At 46.0% G+C, this 23,897-nt stretch overlaps 1 protein-coding gene across 1 annotated transcript; it reads left to right on the forward strand.

The window, feature by feature from the left end:
* The first annotated feature begins 1,018 nt into the window (after positions 1-1,018).
* EPHA2 (EPH receptor A2) lies at positions 1,019-22,334 on the forward strand. The gene is made up of 17 exons (XM_072155297.1): positions 1,019-1,625; positions 8,367-8,434; positions 9,306-9,972; positions 17,132-17,287; positions 17,371-17,703; positions 17,792-17,916; positions 18,012-18,171; positions 18,603-18,702; positions 18,794-18,849; positions 18,947-19,072; positions 19,238-19,420; positions 19,509-19,570; positions 19,729-19,938; positions 20,308-20,457; positions 20,549-20,742; positions 20,835-20,990; positions 21,147-22,334. Exons 1-17 carry the CDS (start codon positions 1,463-1,465, stop codon positions 21,250-21,252), a joined length of 3,015 nt encoding a protein of 1,004 aa, XP_072011398.1. The 5' UTR covers positions 1,019-1,462; the 3' UTR covers positions 21,253-22,334.
* The last annotated feature ends 1,563 nt before the right edge of the window (positions 22,335-23,897 follow it).

Below are 23,897 nucleotides of genomic sequence, written 5' to 3' on the forward strand. Positions count from 1 at the left end.
AGATGTAAGAAGATTACCCCAGTCCCAGGGCCTGGATAGTTGGATGGGCCCATGGTTTATTGTGATGGATTTCATGATAGATTTATTTTAAAGGGCATCTACCACCAGGATGATGGATTGTATGCAAATGAGCCTAAGGGGCTCCAGACTCCATAGGTGTTAATGGAGCCGGGAGCCCCTCAGGCTCATTTGCATACAGTTTTTCATCCTGGTGGTAGATGCCCTTTAAGTATGGAGTCCAGCTCCTCAAGGATGAACAGGGACCGACACAAGTTATTCCAGAGACAAGGAAAAGTGTCCATGATTAATATGACACAAAGAGGACATCAAAACGCGGCTTACCCCTGCCCGGCTTATACTTCATTATTTGTCAGGTTGTTGGGAAATTTTAGTATGTCTGTAACTAGGAAAGCTGGGTGGCCGGAATTACTGTCATTAGGGGAAAGCTGAGTGACAATATAGGTATAATGGCTGTCAATCAAGGAAAGCTTGGAGTCAACCAATATGTCAATAGGGATAGCTTGGTGACACCCTATATGAGTGCCAGTAGGGAAAGCTGGGTGACACCCAGTATGAGTGCCCATAGGGTAAGCTGGGTGACACCTTATATGAGTGCCAGCAGGGAAAGCTGAATGACACCCTATATGAGTACCAATAGGGACAGCTGGTTGACACCCTAAATAAGTGCCAATAGGGAAAGCTGGGTGACACCTTATGTGAGTACCAATATGGAAAGCCAGGTGACACCTTATTTGAGTGCCAATAGGGAAAGCTGGGTGACACCTTATTTGAGTGCCAATAGGGAAAGCTGGGTGACACCCTATATATGAGTGCCAATAGGAAAAGCTGGGTGACACCCTATATGAGTACCAATATGGAAAGCTGGGTGATGCCCTGTATGAGTTTCAACAAGGAAAGCTGAGTGACACCCAGTATGAGTGCCAATAGGGAAAGCTGGGTAACACCTTATATGAGTGCTGATAGGGAAAGCTGGGTGACCCCTTATATGAGTGCTGATAGGGAAAGCTGGGTGACCCCTTATATGAGTGCTGATAGGGAAAGCTGGGTGACCCCTTATATGAGTGCCGATAGGGAAAGCTGGGTGACACCCAAAATGAGCTTACTAAAAGTTCAGAATGGAAAATGTGCCTGGTTTTGCGGCAATATGCAATCAGGGCTGTGGAAAAGCTGGGTGACAACCTGTATGGGTACCACTACTTCCCCACAATGGTTGTCAGTGTCACCCAACTCTTCAAAAGTCCTTGCTCAGTTATGTGGGTGAAGTAGGAAATTGGACTTGTCCTGTATGAGGTCGTCATGACAGATGATGGGGGTGATTGTCCTGAGTATGGGAAGCTTTCCTCTAGTAATCCCTGTGCTCTTAGGTATACGGAGGACAATGGGCGGCAGTCAGTGATGTAGGGGCGGGCCCTGCGCTCTGGGGGCGGCGCTATGCCGGGGCATGAATGAGCAGGGGAGCTGCAGACTACGGGCAGACACAAAGTCCTGGAAGTTTACAGGGGAAAGAGCAGGAGCCGCACCGCGGACCATGGACCCCATCAGAGCCGGCACCCTGCTCCTCCTGCTCCTCAGCAGTGTGCGCCTGTCCCTGCAGACCACAGAAGGTGAGTGCCCTGATTATACACTGTGCCCCCGCACCCATGGGTGTCTGGTGGGTGCCCCTTCTCTGACATGAATTGTATAAAGCTTTCTGGTAGCTGTACCCTGGATTGTGGGGCAGCACTGGATATTGGGGTGCTGAATCTAGGGCACAGCTAGATCTGTGGTGCTGGAGATTGGGGTGTTCTCTTGTAGGGGTGACATAATAGGGAGCATGTGGTCTCTGGTGAGTTGGCACAGGATGGGGCTTCATCTCATCATTATGGGCAGCATGCGTTGGTCTCTTGTGAGCTGTAACTTGATGGGATGTCATGTTTACGGGCACCGTGAAGTTTTTCTCGGATGAGCTGGCACATAATTTGGGGCAGCATGCGGTGGTCTCTGGTGAGCGGGCACATTGTCCTGGGCAGCATGTGCTGGTCCCTAATGAGCTGGCACTTAATGGGATTTTTATGGGAAAGCGTGGAGATGTCTCTGGATGATTCTGGGCACATTGTGATGGTCTTGGTAAGAAGGCACAGGGTTTGGTGAAGCACGTGGTGTTTTTTTCTTGTGAGCTGGCACTTGATGGGATATTTATGGGCACCATGAAATTGTCTCAGATGATTCTGGGCGGCATGTGATGGTCTTTGGTAAGCAGGCACAGGGTGGGTGACGTTGTTATGAGCAACATGTGGTAGTACTTGCTGAGCGGGTGCAGGGTAGAACCAAACGGATAGTCGTTGGCATATTCTACATTCCCACATAGTAGTGACAGGGTTAATCATCACTCATTTTAACCCTTTCCTTGGCTTCACATTAAACCCGTGACTCAGTAGTTACCTGAGCCAAACCCAAGCAGTAATCTAATCCCTCACTCCGTGGGCTGAGCGAGCGGCCGCTGCACCTCCGGAGTTGGGGTGACTTCCCTGGCACTGTCCCTGTCAGTCATAATGTAATAATTGTGCCGAGCAGGATCAGTGTCGGGATCACTTACACGTCAGGTAGTCACCTGTCAGGTGCATTGCGGCGGATGTCACCCCTCCGGCTATCATCTGGTACTTGTAGTTCTGTCTGGTGTACAGAATATGAGAGGAACTACAAGTCCTGCTATGGGTATATATTCCCCTGTAGTGACCCGCCACCCCCTCTGCACCAGCTCCATGTGCGAGGGTGAAATCATTACTTCTCAGCGTTGATTTCTACACGTAATCTTAATGAGGATTAAAGCCGCAGCAATGAGATCAGACGTGTAAAGTGATTAATGGAAAAAAGCAAACTGCAAGGTGTATTTTGGAACGGTGTGAAATGTGTGGCTTCAAATATAGAACTCAGGCCCCTCGGGGATCGGGGAAGGAGCTGCCTGGGTTTTATAGGTTGGTTGTGCCAGGGGAGCAGCAGTGCCAAGCAGCAAGCCGCTCCGAGGCCTTCTCTCCTGGGGAGGGAATAAACTGCACACCCGCTAGAGGGAGCTCTATGACTCTGGAGTGTCAGCTCTGTGGATTAGTGGTCACCACCTTATCACGTCTTTATCTCTCTATTTACATAGTTTATGTGGCATATTTGCGGCTGCCATGATAATCTGCGCTGGTGGCGTCTCCTTACAGGGGGTCACCATACAGTAAGGCCTCAGAGTCCCCTCTTAATGCCGCTCTGTTCCGTCCTCTCTCGCACACAATAGTCTCTTGTATCAGGCGTTTCATGCTGCGGTTTTGGGATTTTTTTTTGCAGCCCCTTTACTAATTATGAACGTAAACTGTCACGGTGTGACCAGAGCGAACATATGACCCAACCGTGGTGCTCCAGACGGAAAATTAACCCCGTGAGACAGGACCGCCAGCACTTATGTAAGGTGGCGCTGCGTCTGAGTGCTTTATTAGATATATATTATTTAGTTTAGGGAATTTGTAAAACAATCTGAGGCTTCTTTGTTTATTTTGGTTGGTAAATGTTGTATATCTCTGAATAAATATTGGCCGCTGGTAGCGTGATCACATGTCCCCCCTCCAATCATATACATGTGTATATGATTGTCATCGCTGCGCCACTTCCCTGAACCCCAGCCCAACCTTTGATCTGTCACCTGTATTTCAGGACCTGATTCTTTACTAATAGACCCGTCACTGTCCTCTGCCATCTATTAAATGTTCCACTACTAGCTACTACTTTTTAGGAACCAGGAGCTTTGAGGGAAAAGGAAGATTTGAAATTGGGGATGTAGAATATTTGGTGTAGCACAGGAGCTGACACTCTGTTATGACCGATACATTGTAAAGAGCAGGAAGCGATACTTCCAGCTTTTCACTGAAAAGGAAGGGTCTTTGATATAAATACATACGGCCAGGGTGACTGATCCAGTGAGGCCACTTCAATGGTATTCTATCCGGAAATGTTTATGAAGTCACCGTAGAGATTGGGGTGCGGCCCTGATTCACGTTGAGGAATGCCAAGCCTCTGTCCTCGACAGTGACGTCTCGCCTCCCCCCTATGGTCATAAAGGTGTAAAACCAACCTTTGTATTTCTAGCACTATAAAAAGAAATATTTCCGCCGAAGGCCACAACTTGTCATAAAGCCATAAATTGTGTACTGTATAGGCTGTCATCTGCCATTCAGGAGTCTGGGAAAGGTGGTGGACCCCTGGTGTTACTGTGAATTTACTTCCTTTAGTTGGAGAGATACTTTTAAACCAGAATAAACAATTGCGTTGCTTTTTTTGTGCTTCATGAATATGTGGCCACTGGGTGGCGCTGTTCATAATTTTTATAATATGACATGTCTCAGCAGGACGGAGGTTTTTTAGAGTTTTTGGTAAACTGGCGCTAATAGTTTGTTCTCCTGCTTGGCTGATCTTGTAGCGATCACACGGATATCGGAGAAGGCGTTTTCCCTTCCTTCCTCTGTGACTTGTCTGAGGTTGCTGTGTAAGATTGGCACTTTATAAATAAAGGATAATCTCTTCCCATCCATCTCCGGCGCGGACAGTTTGATGGCAGAGCTGCTCGGATTGCAGATAATGGACCGCTCTCCTCTCACGTTGAATTTCTTTTTGGCAAAAAGTTCCCGCTGCGTTGGCCGGACATGAAAGTATAATGTGGATGTTGTAAAACAGGCACTTTCAGAATGTGTTTAGCTGTGAGCGGGGGAGTCACCTGGTGTAAGAATTACAGGTGCTCAAATTCCTGCGCTCCGCCAGCTCGCTGATGCGTTACACTGTCCGAAATATTCACTGAAAGATCTTCCTGAACCAGGCCCTCGTATATTCAATAAAATGTGAATTTAACTTCTAGGCCTCATCCATAGTGTTACAATGAGGCTTCCCTTTGTATACACCACATTATAACCCGTTATTGACACATTATTTTCCTGTGATATTTTAATTTTAGATTGCAAGCTCTGTGGGCTTATGGTTCTTTGGCCTGTGGTGAGGAATATGCTAGTGCATTTAAATAAAGGGTTATTGCAATGATAATGGCGTGATGATGATGATGATGGGAGTTTGAGTCATTGCCGGACTACGTTGGGTTTCATGAGAATCTGGTTTATTGCATGTGACGATCTCTTCTCTTATGTGTCCGGTATTCATTCACTAATGAGGTTCATTCACATTCCTGACGCCTCATTCATGTATAATAGCAGGGTGTTATCTCCTGGATGAGCCCTTCACTGCCTGTATGGGGGGAGGGTCAGGCCTTTAATGTCTTTATACAACCTAGCTGCTACCTGCCGAGGGGGAGGGGGTCCTTGCTGTTACTTCCTTGGGGTTGAAAACTTCTTTTCTCTTTTGCATTTTAATGATAATTAAGCAGAGGGCAAAAGTGCATCTTGTATTCCCACCTGAGCAGAGGAAAGTGAAGCCGCAGGGTCTTCAAAGCTGTTTGGGGCTGATACAGATAATGTAGATATTTCGGTACAAGTGGAATAAAGTTCAGTGTGATTCTGTAGACTTGGAAATTTTGGGATGATCGTGAAGTGAAATGCGTCAGCCACATTCATGGTCATTGTGAAAATCATGAAAAATGTGGACTAGATACACTATCCAATTTGTACTGTGTGATAAATCCTATGCATTTCGGGGTTAATCTGACGAAAGATTTTGGGGGGGGGAGTATAGCATAGAGTGAGATATGGCATGGTTATAACTACATTGTAACATATAGGCAAAGATGCTTCCCGGCGTCATCCTCCTCCTTGTGTCATGAGATGAGGGGGTAGGTGATGATTATTACACTTCTACATCATTACTGGTGGTGAGATCATCGGCAGGTGTGACTGGCGGTTTAGCCACCTCTTCCATAGTCATGACCCTGGACTAGCAAGACCCCTCATTCCCATGCCAATACCTACTATAGTTTAGGACGTCCACCCTCTAGTTTAAGGTCGGGTAAATGAGATGCGGGAATTAAATCCTCCACATCCAGGTTAATTGGCATCAAACCAGTGATTTGTTGGAGGGGACCACCTACCCATGTGTGGCTCCATAGGAGGTCGGCTATAACATAAGTGATGAGAAGACGTCCTGGGATTATCTGATCAGAGAAATATGCTTTTGGATGAGACATGACCGGGCTTGCACAGGGCGTGCGGCGCTCTAGCTCTTCCTGCCCGTCTCAGAGTTTGCATTGTGTTGCATACAGGGAGATTGTGGTAAAGTTACCGCATGTAAGACGGAACATTTCCTGTGGGGATAGATTTGTTTTTTCTGGGATCAGTTCGAGGATGTGGGGGGGTAGGGGCGGGTCAGAGAATGGAAAGTTTGGCGGCTATACCACCTGTCAGGTGGTAGTGCAATGGCGCTACACAAGATGCAATCGCTAGGCCTCAGGAGGATCATCAGTAACATCATCCACTGTTGGAACAGGCCTTTACATAGTTACATTGTTTATAAGGTTGAAAAAAAAGAAGGAAGGGATTGAATGAGGAAGGGATTTTGGGGAAACAATTCTGTGAGGCACATGTATCATAGTTTTTCGGCTTTTCAAGTTTCCTGAAGTTGGCCAACTTAATCATTGCGATGTATCTTAGGTTTTTTCCCTTTGTGATACATGTGATGAGTTGCTTGTTTAGTCTCACTTTTGCGACTTTTTGTCGGGTGCGACTTTTTAGTCCCAAATAGTAGTTCACTAAAAGTAAGTCTGGGCCTAGCATGTTCTGTTTTGCGAGAATGGAACAATTTCAAAGCCCAAAGTTGCACAAGTTGAACAAAGATCTGGGCTACAAAGATAAATCCGACCACTGCATTAAATCCTTGAGGCAACAAACTTCGGTACGCTGCTTGATTCTGCGCCTAAAAAGTCGCACAAAAAAAGGAAAAAGAACGCAATAGGAGTTTTACATGTCCCCCTAAGTAACATAACCGTCAGTGTTAATTAGATAAATGCAATTGCTAGGCCTCAGGTGGATCCTCATAACATCATCCATTAAGGGGATCTCCAGGTTAGATAGAAAACTTAAAGCCTCTATAAAAACTAAGGCAGTGTTCAGACCTAAACACAGCTATAGAGCTAGCTACCTGATTGTTCCTGAAAGCAAGCGTTTAGGTCTAAATGCACCTGCGTTCGGTAGAAGCTCCTCCTATATTTGTAAATGGATTCATGTGAACTTGGCCTAAATTTACAGGTGGACATGGTCAGTGTACTACAACTTCCTCCTGATGATATAAGTTTAATGGTCTGACACTATTCATTCACTGGAGCAATGTTATGTCCAGTAAGGGGCAGGAGGGGGTCCGCGCTTTAATAATCAGCATTTGGGAAATTCCAGCGCCGGAAGTGTGACGCTCTTATCCTGTGCTGATATCCACAGCTCTTCCACACACACGCCTGATGCTTCCTCTTCCTTCCCACGCGCCAGGTTTCTGCTTAGTGCAACTTGTGAATGCCCACCTCCGTAATCCACATGAATCACAGTCCGGAATATTTAGGAGTCATTTTTCATATGATACATTTTATGGAGCAAGGATGTTGGAGCCATTGATCAGGAGGGGGGTCAAAAACATGGCATAAGAAGCTAAAGTTTTGGGGAGTGAAGGGTGCCTCTCTGCCCCACACCCGCTCTTACGGCGCAATATACTGTTTGCATTGTTAGTGTTTATCAAAGGAGGGGGAGCTGGCACGAGTTCGGGGAACACACCTCTTACATTCCAAGGCTTTGGAACAAGGTCGTAGCGGAAATCTGCACCTGTATGAGTGCACAACCATAAGTGCTCCTAAAATCTCCCCCCACCCTGCATGATGGCGTCCGTACAGATGAGGACGTGTTGGTAGTTTTTGGTTTCATAGCGTCTGGCCGCAGTGAATTTTTGTTGCATTTGGAAAAACTTGATCTCGGGGATTCTTCCAGTGAGTCAGCTTTTCTAATGCTCCCTGCCAGATGTTGATCTCCACAACCTGTCCTGATATTCCCTCGCTGACACAGTTGTGTGCCCACGGAGGTGGTTTTGGCTCGGTGTCGTGTGCCGGTCTGGACAAGTGATTAGGAGTTATTAAACGCTGGAGGAATGTGTCCCACGTAGCCGTTATATAATACACACATGGCTTCTATTAACAGCCGTGCTGATACTTGTAGTGCTTGCCTGGCGCAGGTGATAACTAAGGTCCTTAGATTTAGTGTCTGCTGTACTAAAGGTCTTAGGGAGTGGAAGTTTGTAAACTTTATATAAAGTTTAAAAACACTTAAAAAATGCAAAAATTAATTAATAATAGTTTTACTCCAAAAAAAACCCTTTTCTTACTTTCTTCACTGACTGCTTGCTTCTTGTTTTTTTAGTGATGCTACTGGATTTTGAGAAGATGAAGGGCGAGAGTGGCTGGCTCACCAATCCATTTGGAAAAGGGGTAAGCAGAAAAAGTCACAGGATTACGTCTGGTTTACATTTGTGACTCTATACAGAGACCCAGAACCTTGTGTCGCCCTTCACCCTCCAGTATATAGGAGGGACGGTGTTTGTCTTTCCAGCTGCCCTGACCATTCACCTGGATTTTTTTTTTTTCCGATGGCAGCATGAAAGGTGTTTGCTGCGTTTAATCATTAGTTAGTTAATCCCATTTCGCCTGGTGACCATGATGCATGTATGGGATTATATAAACTCTAATACTAAGTCACTTTTTGGGTGCGTTACTTCTTAAAGGGGAACACCACCATAAACCTTTAGCTGACAAGTAACAGGATGACACTGGTAATCGCATACGTGCCTTTAGGTGGTTGTCCTTTAAGTTGTTACTTTCCAAAAATTACCCAGAATCCCCCCTGACAGGTGCTGCCTTATGCAGCTCATGGAAATCAATGGACCACCTGCTTGTTTCCTCTGGGAAAAGGAGATGAAGGGGTTAATTAAGGTGATGACAGCCCTAATCCCAGGGACGCTTCCTAATCAGGAGCCACTTAACAGCAGCAATGACCTTGGGGGTCAAGTGGTTGCTCCCACATGTTGCCCCAGATCCTTGAAGATAATATGAGAAGCGTCTTATTAATTATTGTGACTATAATTACAGTGTTTGGCCTGAAGCTCTTAAGGTAATTGAGGCAGCGGACGTGGGAAAGGCGCTGACCGTGAATTACCATCACCGAGTTGCTGGAACAGGGACTAGAAATGTTACGGACATTAGTTTTATGGCAGCAGATGATAAAAATTTGCAAGGCCTGGCCCCAATCTCCTTCCAACCGTAACTTGTGACACCGATCTCACGTTCTTCTTGTCTCTTGCAGTGGGATCTTCTACCGGACTGGAGAAACGGAAGCGCCATCTTCATGTATACCGTCTGCAATGTGCAGGAAGGGGAACAGGACAACTGGCTCCGGACTAGCTGGATCTATCGCAGCGAGGCCCAGCGCATCTTCATCGAGCTGCACTTTACCGTCCGGGACTGTAACAGCTTCTCTGGTGTTTCTGGAGCTTGTAAAGAGACTTTCAATTTGTACTATATGGAGTCGGAATCCGACGTTGGCATCAACTTCCAGAAGAGACTCTTCCGTAAGATCGATACAATTGCACCTGATGAAATCACCTTGCAAGAAGACATTGATTCACGCAACCTAAAACTGAATGTTGAAGTCCGATCAGTAGGGAAGCTGACCAAGAAAGGGTTCTACCTGGCCTTCCAGGATATCGGCGCCTGTGTGGCACTGCTCTCCGTCCGTATTTACTACAAAAAGTGCCCAGGGGTTGTACAGGGACTGGCGTGGTTCCCAGAGACTGTTGCGGGCGCTGACTCCCAGTCTTTGGCAAAGGTCGCAGGAAAATGTGTGGAAAACTCTGTGCCGATTGGTGGAGATGATCCCAGCATGCATTGCAATACGGATGGGGAGTGGCTGGTGCTCATCGGAGGGTGCGTCTGTGAAGCCGGATACGAGAAAGTGGACAACAAATGTCAAGGTAAGAAATGACTAAACTGCTGTGGTAAATGGCATTTACTTCAGAGCAGCAATCACTATTCTGCAGCTTCACAGCTTTATCTCAGTTCCTTCATGTTCATTTTCTGCACTTAATTTGCTTTGATATTCTGGATTGTTTCCGAATTATGCAAGGCAATGTATTACAAAGTCAGAATAGTGAGTGCAGCTCTGAAGCATATTACTTTGGATCAGTGCAGGGTAATGGATTCTCAGTTTACTCGTTTGAGTATTGAGAAGCTTCTTTATTTCATAAGGTGCTGTTGAGACATAAGGTTTTCATGGGTGACACAATGGCTACTGGATCCTACGTCCTCCGTCTGCTCGTCTGTCACCAGGACGCTTCTTGTCGCTGAGCTCCTGGTCTCTGTGTCAGGTTCACGCTGTTTCTATCGGGGAACAATGGCTGCTACTGTTACTGACACACATGGAGCCGGCTCCCGGAGTACAGCAGGAATGAGGAATGTGGCAGCGGTGTCTGTAAGCCGATCTCTTTTCCAGAGGAAAGTTTGGAACAGAGAATTCTCTGCACTCTCCTCCCACTGATCCTGGCTTCCATTTTACCGACATCATCACTTCTAATGCTGGATACGGCAATGTCTCCTCTGTTATTTGTGCTGCATTGACAAAGATCGGGATTGTTTTACGTCGATATTGAGCAGGGCACAGGCGGCGCTGTACAAGATTCGGGAAAGGGTGCACGTAGTGGGTATGCTTTGCTCTACGTGATTTATCACAATGGATTAGGAGATTCCGTATGTGGATTATTTATTTTCTTTTCTCGGATATATGTATTCTAGGCTTAGACGTGACCTTACTACACTACCTGCCCTCACCTGAACAAATACAGAGTAGAGGCAAGGATCAAACATTCTGTGATTCCATCTATCTGTAGATTTACCTGAGACCAGCGTTGACATCATGTCCCTCCATGTTGGGTCACTGGCGCCCGGTTGGGTCCCAATGTCTCCTCGGCCTTTGAGTTCAATCATTTCCTGAGCCTTTTGTGATCTTAGGCAGATCTCATCATTTCCTTAGATCATCCCAAAACCTACACAAGGTAGAGATCTGACTATGAGAGGAGCCATCTGCTCCACACATACACAAGGCCTCAGCCAGAGATTTGTCAGAAGGCCTCAAGTTAATGAGGCTTTTATTAAAACCAGGTTGTCTGTCTGAATTCAGCGTAGGAGGAGCAGACAGGAGCCCCAGGTGTCGCTACACCCCAGGACTGCTGGATTTATACTCAGTTATGTGAGGAATTAGGAATCAGAAGCTTACTGGAGGAGATCCCGACCATACTGAGACATCAAAGTCCGGAGCGGGCGTGGGGAGCTGCTATAGATATGGCACATGTCATATCGGGAACATGAATGATTTAAGGTTAAGGCGGGGGCAATATGGCGACGCAAAGATTGCAAGATATCAAATCATAAATCCAAAACTAATTTTTTTTCAGTTTTGCTAACAAAGTCGCCTTGTAGAGCGCTCCTGGCCTTGCAGGACACTGCACATATCTGTATTCAGCCCCTATTCCCACAACCCTCAGAGTCTTCATAAAGACGCTTTCTTCAGAGGCCTCTTGGGGTCCATGCCCCCTCCCCCCTCGCTGAGTCAGTACGTGTTGGCATAATCCACAGGGAGATGACCCCGGGTTCTGGGAAACGCGGCTCTGGAGTTATATTTGTATTTATTTTACTGTGGTCAGTACAAATTCCCATCGTGTTCCCTCACCCCAGATGGGAATGCTTTCTTTTTTTTTTTTCTTTTAAATTTTATGATTATGCTCTGGGGCTTTGTTTATGACTAGTCACGTCTTTTATGATCGTCTCGAGCACTGTGCATCCTTTGTGGTTTCCATACGTGGAGGCCACTCGTAGCAGATGTATCTGAGCTCTCCACCCTACCCAGGTCCATTGATGTTGCGCCCTATTCGAGGTGTGTGGCTAGGATGTAGCCAGGAAGCGATTGTTCTCACTGTGTGATTCAGCGTGGACAGGTTATACGTTCCGGCCTCCATTAATCTCTCATGAACCGTGGGAACAGGGTGGTGCTGTCACCGGGTGACAAACTAAGGGCAGGGAGCGGTGACTCGCACCTCTAAGCAGCACGACCATGTCCTCTCCTATCACAAAGTGCCGGCAGGTGACAGACCTTTAGGAAATGATATTTGTAGACAACGTCTTCGCCTCCGCCGTATTGAGTTTCACTTCCGAAGATTTATGGATGGATTTTGCAGAGGGGCCTGGCTGCCTGCCAGAATAAATGTTCATCCGCACGAATGACAATGGCGTTTCCACATGTTAAAGCTCCGTTAATATCTGCGTTGTGATGCAGAAACCATATTGTAGATGGGATCGGAGCCTTATATTCTCCATCACCAGCGGCCATGTATAAGAATCCAATAACCTTTGCATATGGCGGCTCTAGACTCCATAGAGTTGTAGGATTCAGTCCCTGGGACTCCAATGAATATCTTCTGATTAGATTCTGCGGCTCATACTGAGGAGGGGGTCATGTTTAGTAGTGAGAATCACGGAAGGAAACGCAGCTTCCTCTTTACATCCTGAGGTTGGCCGCTTCGCCGCAGCTCTTATCCATGTCAAGACGGGAACCCCCAAACCCGCCAGCAAACAGGAAGCCGTGAATTGTGTGGGATATCCGATGTGGATATGCTGGAATATGTACCGGATCAGAAGCTCCAGTTGTGTAGATTAAAGGAGATGATTTCACATCCAGAATAAATCGATAGGTTTCACAATAGAGTAAAGATCACATTCCTGAATGATCCGGCGCCCCATTGTTTGCTCTAGAAAACACCCACCACCCCCTTTTAGTAGAGATGTAGAGTAATTGGCACTTCTTGTGTGTGCGGGTATGCAAACGGTTAATCTTAGGTTTCCGCAATGTAAATTAACATGAACATGGAGCTTATTAAATAAGGAAATGGACTCGTGACCGCTCCTTTGTCAACAATTTGGCAGATTTTATAATTTGTGCTATGTCGGCCCTCATGTTGGCAAAGGGCGGCACAGTTATTAGTGGAGGCTCTGACCAGCGCTATAGCGACAAATATATCCGTAAATTGTGTAAGATGTAATAGGACCCCTCCTATCATCTGCTGTTTTTATGGGGGGTGCAGGGATACCCCACTATCTGCACCATGGGGATAAGTAATGTTTGATGAGGCCATACTGAATGAGTGTATAGATATGAATACGCTTCATACCGGCAGAGTATATATACTGCTAGTATTAGGCAGTTTTTGGAATAAGTGTGGGGAGGGGGGGGGGGGTATGCGGAGGCGTCTTTTACTAATAGATGAAGGCTTGGAAAAACTTATCTCTAACTCTACTCTCTGTTCTTACAAATGAGGACTTGTCCCGTGCTGATGCCTTGGATTCCGATCAAGATCCTGCTTGTTCTCGGAAGAGGAGCAGAGCCGGCCATAAACTTATCTCCCCAGCTGGAAGCGTGGGATGGGGCCCTCTGCTGCAATGGCTTTCCATAGTCTTGACCTTCATGGCCGCTCAGTGTCTGGCTATTACCAGGAGCCAGATAACGTGGCCCGCTCGTCTCCTTGCCCTCAGCTCCCACACAGTGTGCGCACTCCCTGCCCGTGCCAGCTTATCAGTGCCAGGACTGGGGCTTATCTGCAGTGAGTGGCATCGCCCCCAGCTGCAGATTTTACCTACAGACCTTGCTCCAGAGCGTTGTCAGTACTGACCCATGGTTCTGGCTCCGGGCCTCAGTACTAAGTTTGCAGCAAAGGATGGGATTACTTTTCTACTTGGTGTTTGTCTTCTTTAATACAAATTGGTGTCAGAGGTCAATACGAGAAAACTGGAGGGGGGGATGGAGGAGTCAGGGGCCAGGGGCACTAGCTGTTTATACACCTCCCACCAGCTGCATCAACCATGTCTTACCCCTCGGGCAGGGAGAGGTCAGAGAATGTACCTGTCACAGGGAGATTATCCAGACAAAAGGGAACTTGGCAAAACATAGTTTGTCCCCCAGAGCTGACACTCTAAACCTGTCACTGACCCTCGGGTGATGAGTCAATCATCCAAGAGATGGATATAGAATATACCGCAATGGTATCAATATTGAGATTGGCTCTTGGCGAGGTTTGTCAATGTCAGTGACCCCCCCTTACCCCATAGTTTGGTGTCTGGTCAGTGTCTCCATAGGAGCAGCTGCCATTGTCTGTCCTTGTAGTTGGAATTTAAGCACTTCCATGTTAATGGCCGTCATCCTTGTTAGCGCCCCCTCCCCTCCTCTGTACCGTTTTACCCCCCTCCATCCATGTTATCATTTATAATGGGTGATCTCTGATGTCATGAGCCCCCCCTCGGTGTCCTATAAGATAATGGTTCTCCGGAGCACCCGCCTGGTAGTGTGTTTGTCCAGAGCCCGTGGTTGATGTCTTGGGACGGTTGCCAGGGATGGTGCCCGTTGTTGGGGCGCTTAGTGTGTGGCTTGTATTTGTTTAATACAGGTTTCCCACCCCCTTCGCAATGGAGCGAGACCCTCCAATCCTTTGATGATTTTTTTTTCCCCCCTAGGACAATGCGTCCGTCTCTCTCCAACCATTTCCCACGTCTCGGTATCAGAATGCCTCCTTTTGAGGTTGCGTCGGGCCCTGCTCGAGTCTTGGTGGGGGCCCCCTGCTGCTGGCAGATGCTCCTGGCCCCTCCTCATTTATCCTCTTCCATTGTCCTGGCATCCATTCAGCCCTTCACAATGATTCCCGGCTCGGTCTGGTGTGTAGATTGTTCTTTATATAAATGCAGCCGACAAGCCGGGTCAAGAGTTTCCATTGACCTCTATCAATCAGCGCTGGGAAAGCTGAGTGACTGGAGACGTTGATGGGGGGGTATGCGGCCGGTAACCACATCATCATAGGCCTCTACTACAGGCTTTGAAAAGTTTTCACAAATGTAAAACTTTTTCAAAGCAAAAGTTTTGCATTCTATCTGTTTAACAAAGGTGGAATCACTCAGCTTTCCCAGGCTCCTGATAACTGTTACTATTGCAGAGCCAGTGTAACATTTGCTAGATGTCATGTAGGATCCCTCCTTTTTGTTCGTCCGGTTTCCTCTGTGATTGAGTTTTTAGCTCCCGGCAGGAAACCTGCATTTATTTTAAGGACTTAACCACTTGCAGCTCCCCGGGTGGAGGAGGGGTGGGGGGTGTAATTCTGTCTTTTCCCTCTGATCTGCCCAATCTCCCCCCTCAGCTACATATTGAGAGGATGTGCAGGTATTTACATGGTGACTGACCCTTATTCCTATGAATAGGGGCCAATTGACACCTGTAAATTGTCCGGGGGTGCATGTACATAGAGAAGCTGAAGGTCTATAGACTTTACCGGCCGCGGCTTTACATCTGTTTCCTATTTGCGATTAAACATATTTTACCCCTTTTCCAGCCGTCAGGCTCCTATAAAAGCATAGTAAAATATATGAATTGCATTTACCTGTCTGGGCCGCGCATTATATTCCTGTCATAAAACCCCGGGCTGACTCCTGGAATACCGAGGCGCCCTCACATCTATGTTTTACGACCCCCTGAGCCCACTCTCTGCTGCTGGATTGTTACAAAAACTCCTGTCTGTTTGAGGGAAAGCTGTGTACACCAGGCCCCCGGTGCCTCACTCCATGAGAAGGGCTCAGGTGGAGGAACTGGTTGGACCGGATGACTGGTAGCTGCGCCTTTTTTGAGATGACAGACAGAACCCTTGATCTACTGACCCGATGCGCTGCTGTTCTAGGGAGGTGCAATATTGTTGACTATGCAAAAAAAATATATATTTGGTTTAACATGCATAGGATACTATGCATATAGTTTATACACATCACTGCTGTTATATTATGTTAATAACAATTTTCTTTATAAATTTATATAATTTATTACTTATCCTGTACTGATCCTAAGTTACATCCTGTATTATACTCCAGAGCTGCACTCACTATTCTGCTGGTGCAGTCACTGTGTACATACATGACATTACTTATCCTGTACTGATCTTGATTACATCCCGTATTATACCCCAGAGCTGCACTCACTATTCTGCTGGTGCAGTCACTGTGTACATACATGACATTACTTATCCTGTACTGATCCTGAGTTACATCCTGTATTATACCCCAGAGCTGCACTCACTATTCTGCTGGTGCAGTCACTGTGTACATACATGGCATTACTTATCCTGTACTGATCCTGAGTTACATCCTGTATTATACTCCAGAGCTGCACTCACTATTCTGCTGCTGGTGCAGTCACTGTGTACATACATGACATTACTTATCCTGTACTGATCCTGAGTTACATCCTGTATTATACCCCAGAGCTGCACTCACTATTCTGCTGCTGGTGCAGTCACTGTGTACATACATGACATTACTTATCCTGTACTGATCCTGAGTTACATCCTGTATTATACTCCAGAGCTGCACTCACTATTCTGCTGGTGCAGTCACTGTGTACATACATGACATTACTTATCCTGTACTGATCCTGAGTTACATCCTGTATTATACTCCAGAGCTGCACTCACTATTCTGCTGGTGCAGTCACTGTGTACATACATGACATTACTTATCCTGTACTGATCTTGATTACATCCCGTATTATACCCCAGAGCTGCACTCACTATTCTGCTGGTGCAGTCACTGTGTACATACATGACATTACTTATCCTGTACTGATCCTGAGTTACATCCTGTATTATACTCCAGAGCTGCACTCACTATTCTGCTGCTGGTGCAGTCACTGTGTACATACATGACATTACTTATCCTGTACTGATGCTGAGTTACATCCTGTATTATACTCCAGAGCTGCACTCACTATTCTGCTGCTGGTGCAGTCACTGTGTACATACATGACATTACTTATCCTGTACTGATCCTGAGTTACATCCTGTATTATACTCCAGAGCTGCACTCACTATTCTGCTGCTGGTGCAGTCACTGTGTACATACATGACATTACTTATCCTGTACTGATCCTGAGTTACATCCTGTATTATACCCCAGAGCTGCACTCACTATACTGGGTCACTGTGTACATACATGACATTACATGGTGTAAGCTTCTATGCATCAGTATATTTATCCATTGAAATCTCTTCTCTGCAGCATGTAAACCGGGATTCTTCAAAGCTGATGCCTCCAACAATCCCTGCCAACCGTGCCCGGACCACACTGAACCTTCTTCTGAAGGTGCAACTTCTTGCCCTTGTCAGAATGGCTACTATCGAGCTAATGTGGACCCCATCTCTTCTCCATGCACAAGTAAGTGATAAGGATCTCGCTCTAATATCAGGACACATTGGCTCCTTTATAGACATACAATCTAATTGTTTCATATAATTTAGGTTCCCCATCTGCTCCCCGTGACCTCACAGTTGTCGGCTCTGGGTCCAAGGTAATGCTGCACTGGCTGCCCCCCAGTAATGATGGTGGTCGTGAAGATCTCATCTATGTAGTCACATGTGAACAGTGCTTACCCGACCAAGGCGAATGTCAGCCGTGTGATTACAGCTTACGATACTCTGAAAGTCCACTCCACCTGAGAGCAACCTCCCTGACAGTCAGTGACCTGGAGCCTCACCTCAACTACACTTTTACTGTAGAGGCCCGAAATGGAGTGTCTAGCACCAAATCTGGCCGCAGCTACACAACGCTACGGGTCAGCCTGAACCAGACTGGTGAGTAGCCGCTGAATTTATTGCATTATTTAGAAGAATGTGATGTTAAAGTTGTATGAGGGTGATTTCATTTTGATGTTGCCTTTAGAACCCCCTCGTGTGACTTCTGTGAACTTAGAAGAGAGCAGCAAGAACTCTCTGCGCTTGTCCTGGACTGTCTCTCCTCGCCAGCAAAACCGGATTCTGCGTTACGAAGTGGCGTACAACAAAAAGGTAGCGTGACCTGTACCTCCCATAGAAACCAGCATAGTCCATTTGTGCACCCGTTTGTTATTGACCTTCATGAATTGTGTTGTTTTTTTTCTCAGAATGATGAGAAAAGTTACACTGTCCAGCGATGTGAGGGGAACTCAGTAACACTCTCCAAACTTTCCCCGGGCACAACATACACGATCCGCGTCCAGGCCCAAACCCCCGAAGCTGCAGGGACTTACAGCATGGAGTATGAGTATGAAACCCTCCCTGAAGGTAATTATAACTTTATTTTTTAATGATTACATTATTATGGGTTCATACTGATATTGTACCATTCGCAGCTGAGGCTTTGCTGCAATGGTTTCTATTTTCTTTCATGTAGAAAAAAAACTACTAAACTTTATTAAGCCATTTACATGGACGGATACAACAAACAACAGATCAGAACAGGAGAGAGATTTGGTCCATTTTGTTTATCTCTCAGATAGTTGTCAAAGCTAATAGTTTGTTCCAAACCCTCAGCTGTGTGATTCTGCTTCTAGATGTGAATGAGAGCAACCTGTAGTCTAGGAAATAGTGACAAATCTGGACAAGCCCCGTTCTTATGATTCAGGAGCACAATTGCCCATTCATGATGTTATTTAGGAATAAGGTGCGGATCACGTGTCTCACGTTCCTTTGTTTTTTTCCTTTTTTAATTGCAGAGCCAGAAGGTGCGAACCAGACGGCCATTATCGCAGGAGCCGCCACCGGCGTCGTTATCATCGTCATGGTCATCATATTTGTGATTCTTCTGCATCGCAGGTAAGAAGTGTGCGCACTCCTCTCCGCTCCATCGTGTTTCTTTCTTCCAATCCAATCCATGTAGTGACCTCTAATTCTCTTCATATTCCAGCAGAAGAAATGGTCGCAGTCGCCAATCTCCTGAAGACGTCTATTTCTCCAAATCTGGTAAGTGGCAAGGTTTCTTTTTTTTTTTTTAAAGTTAACAAATCTTCACCTTCTGTCCTGCTTTTCCTCATATTCCATGTTCTTTATTTCTCCACAGAACAACTAAAACCTCTCAAGACCTATGTAGACCCTCACACATATGAAGACCCCAACAAAGCTGTGCTTAAGTTCACCACCGAGATCTCTCCTAATGTCGTCACCCGGCAAAAAGTCATTGGAGCAGGTCAGTCCAGCACAATGGTGCCTGCAGCTCTGGATGTGACTGGAGCAGAATTCAATATAAAGATTCTGCCTATGTGAGGCAGTGAATCCTTTCCTGCACATAGCATACTCTTTTTTTTGAGCTGTTGAGCTGGTATTAATTTATGTGATTTTTTTTTTCTTGCAGGGGAATTTGGAGAGGTTTATAAAGGAATTCTCAAGAAGTCTGGAAAGGAGATTCCTGTGGCTATAAAAACCCTGAAAGCAGGTTATACAGAGAAGCAGCGCATAGATTTCCTGAGCGAAGCCAGCATCATGGGGCAGTTCTGTCACCACAATATCATCCGCCTCGAAGGAGTTGTGTCCAAATGTAAGAAGATTTCACATTAATATATTCATTTTGGTTTCTCTTTGTTGCTTGTTGGATTTTTTCTGAATCAAATATTTTCTCCCTACAGATAAACCCATGATGATCATCACCGAGCACATGGAAAACGGAGCACTGGACAAGTTTCTTAAGGTAAGAAGCAATGGATGACGTACGTTGGTGTAGAACGTCCATAGTATGAAGCCCACCTGTTTAATATTGTGTTTAGATCTTATCCAGTATAATAGTGACATTGACAGGTAACGCTTGTATAGACCTAAATAATGAAATTGAACATTTGCTTCCTTCAGGATAATGATGGGGAGTTTAACGCCATCCAGTTGGTGGGCATGCTGCGGGGAATCGCTGCTGGCATGAAATACCTTTCAGAGATGAACTATGTCCATCGGGACCTGGCGGCTCGAAACATCCTAGTGAACAGCCAACTGGTTTGCAAGGTCTCTGACTTTGGCCTGTCACGAGTCTTGGAAGATGATCCCGAGGCCACCTATACAACCAGCGTGAGTATTTAGCATACAAAGGCAATATCCAGTCTGATTAGGGGATAAGAGTGTGGAGAATGAGAGTTTGAAGTGTCCCGGTGGGGAAATTCCATCTGGACGATTTGTCCAGATTTAAATCAAATCCTGAATGTTGTAACCCACCATTAATCCTGTAGTAGGTGCATTACAAGCTTTGTAGTCCATGCAGCTGATCCTTTAAGTAAACATGTGTATACTTTGGACTCTCCCAGGATTAGGATGAAGCTTGTCTTAGGATCAGTGTGTGTTTTTCTAGGGTGGAGACTTTTAAGAGGACAATTCATTGCTTGGTCATGGGGATGTAGCTTGGAGATGTCACCTGAGATTCACCTTGCTCTTCTCTAATAGGGTGGCAAGATCCCAATCCGCTGGACGGCTCCTGAAGCCATCTCCTACAGGAAGTTTACATCCGCCAGTGATGTTTGGAGCTACGGTATCGTCATGTGGGAAGTGATGTCTTACGGTGAAAGGCCATACTGGGAGATGTCCAACCAGGAGGTAGGCAGAGTCCTTAAAACTTGATCTTATAGAATATAGGTTTCATATAGACGTGTTGGCTCATGTTTTTCGCCATCTCTCTTTTCCACAGGTCATGAAGGCTATAAATGAAGGATTTCGTCTTCCAGCCCCTATGGACTGTCCATCTGCTATTTATCAGCTGATGATGCAATGCTGGCAGCAAGAACGAAACCGTCGGCCCAAGTTCCCAGATATAGTCAGCATTCTGGACAAGCTTATCCGAGCCCCCGACTCCCTGAAGACATTAGCTGACTTTGACCCAAGGTAAATACAACTACTGCTCAGCCCAGCAGAAGCAATGCATGAGTCCTATTGTCACAGTGAGTGTAATCCCAGCCTGTGCCATTTCTCCATAGGATCTCCATCCGTCTGCCCAGCACCAGTGGCTCTGAGGGCATGCCCTTCCGAAGCATCGCCGAGTGGTTAGAGTCCATCAAGATGCAGCAATACACCGAATGTTTTATGTCCTCACAGTACAACACCATGGACAAAATCATCCTGATGCACCAAGAGTAAGTGACCCCATCCGCAACATCCCTCAATATGATACAGATAGAAAACAGTGATCCATTGTTACATACTCTCTGTAAGATTTATTAGATCAGGACAGGTAAAAGAAATATGTCATTTAACCCCTTCCTATTTGTTTGTTTTTTTTGTTTCTATAGTGATATCAAACAGCTGGGTATCCGCCTCCCGGGTCACCAGAAACGCATCGCCTTCAGCATCCTGGGCTTGAAAGAACAGGCCAGTCAAATGGGTATCCCCATCTAAGTGTTCGCCGCTCAGACATGCTAAGAACTGGTGAAGTTTGTGAACATGTTGGAGCGTGATCCTCCTTACTGCAGAGAGCTGCAGGGGCCCGGACATGGTGCAAGAATAGGAGCTACATGTGCAGCTCAGGCGGCCTCTCTGATCTTTTTTGGTTCGTGCGTTTGCCCTGTGGTGCTGTTTTGCAGATTGATACGGGGGCACACCATGTCTTGGGTCCCATTGTCATGCTGACCCCTAACTCCAGGATCTCCCCTGTGGTGGCTGACCCTGCTGAATGTCCACAGCTCCAGGGACTGCAGACTTTATTGAATATGAGAGCACTTTCCCATATTGTTCTATAAATATATATTTACACTCTTGTTGGATAATTCTAATGCTGGGCAGACTCCACCGCGGCCCCTTCTGTTCCCCCTCCCAATCTGGAATATTACACCGGACACCCCTTTGGGCATTGCTGGTTGGCATAAGTGAATTTACATTACAAAGAGGAGCAATGGATTTTTTTCACGGTACGAGCCGGGGGCCACATTTCAGGACCACAGATGTGATATTGGCTGCCAGTTTGCAGTGTGTGCTCAGTCCCAGGATACTCAGAAGACTAATCAGGGCTTGTTAATTTTACCTCCATCCATTTCCTCATAAAGACTGCAGATGCCGATGTTAATGCTCCTTGCTCCACTCTCCCCGGATCCTGATCACACGGCTGCTCCTTCCTAATATTGTGCAGGAAATTGCAGAGCGTTTTATTGAGCTGATCCTGCCTGGAGCGCAGCACAAGTGCCATCTTTACGGCCTCTCTGCTGTGAACCGGTCCTGACATAAGTCTGGGGTGATGGCGTGCAGCGAGGGGGGGGGAGGCGCTGTCTCCTCCCGCCCGCCTCTAGAAGTGCCTCCTGATTTATTATTTGTTTTCTAACTTATTCTTATGTGCCTTTTTGTACCCCCATCTCTCCTCTCTCCAGTATTAATGCTGTACAGTTGTCTCATAATTATTTATTTTTTTATATTTATTGATAGGTATTCTGAATGCTGGTTATAAGTTTTTCTCAGAAATAAACCTGCACAATAGTTTTTCAAAAACATCACGCCGTCTTGTGTTTTATTTGTCAATTTGCATAAAGCAAAGGAATGATGGAGACCGCCTTTGCTCCGGTGTATGGAGGATGTACATTACAGATTATTCTTCCATGGTGTATAGGTGAAAGGTTATGGGTTGCGTATCCTGACCTCTTTATCGTATTTGGGTTCAACTTTGAGCTTAGAGACCAGTTTTAATTGATAAAAATAGTTGTCAAATTGTACATCTGCTGCAGATTCTAAGGTTGAAATTTAACCCTTGCAATATGGACCTGTGCCGGCCACCGCAGAAACCAGAAATTATAAGCCAGGTCCACTGCATTCACATGTTAAGTTTACATTGCATTGACATAGCGTCCTAAATTGTGATTATGTCGAGTTAATGCTGTGTTTACATCATGCTAACATCCTGTTTATGTAAACTTGATGTTAACAAGCTTTAAACGCCTGGCAATGTAAACGCACCATGTTAACGCAGCCTTAGGAAGCAAAACAGAACTCACCATGTGTCATATAAAATCGAATTCATTACATGCCTCAGATAAAGGCTTATATACAGTCAGCTGAACCGTTGTATCAAATGTTAAGCTTTGATACATCCAATTTGAACTTGCCGTACGTACTTACCACAGATACACACAGTTGCAGTTTGCTTTACAACATGCTGCGACTCAGTTCTCTCCTGATACTTCTAGTCCTCCCACTGCCTGGTATCCCAAAGACAATCGCATCTTTATGTGTGGGGCGGATGTGGTCAGATAATACGTGGGAAACAGATGTCATTAATGGAACTGGAGATCCTAAATGACAATCAGAGCCCGGAGGTCATGGAATAAGGAAGTGGCCTTTTAACTCCTTGTTATTTTAGGCTTTCTTAAACATGATGTGAGAGTTCATAGGGAGTTTACTCAGCTGGATACAGAACGATCGGTCTTTGTTGCAACATCTTCAGCCGCATATCTTACACGCCAACTCCTATTAAATCATAGAGGTGGCCCTGTCATACCAGGCACAGGTGCAAGCGGGTGAACGTCCCGGAATGAACTGAACACGGATACATTTGCTTTGTAGTTGGACATCCCCTTTCAGGGTATAGTGAGACGGCTTAAAAATTACCCCCCACAATTCCATTATATGAATAATGATATAAACAATAAGGTCTACTTCATCCGCTAGATCTGTTAGCTGTCATTGAATATGAACATAGCTGTTCACATATTTAATCGGTGACCCTGTGATCTGCTTGATCACAACAAGGATTCGGGTCTGCCGGGATTCACTAAGGTCATGCACCCGATATCCAGCACGTGTCGCTGCTGCGCCGAGGTCTGTCAGAGTTCACCTTCTTCTTCCCGGTGCATGTGAGTGCTTGATCTTGCGACACAATTTTTTTTTTTTAAATTCCGCGGTTTGTCCGAATCCGTCGGGTTGTCTGACGGCCATGCCCCCTGATTTCTGTTGCATGCAAGCCGGTGCGGATGTGCCACAATCCGATCACATGGGCCAAAATCCGGGGCGATTCAGCGCAAAACTGAAAAATCGGGAAAACCCAACGGAATCGCGGCCGC

Source organism: Engystomops pustulosus, chromosome 6, assembly GCF_040894005.1.
Source record: "Engystomops pustulosus chromosome 6, aEngPut4.maternal, whole genome shotgun sequence".
Classification (NCBI taxonomy): Eukaryota; Metazoa; Chordata; class Amphibia; order Anura; family Leptodactylidae; genus Engystomops; species Engystomops pustulosus.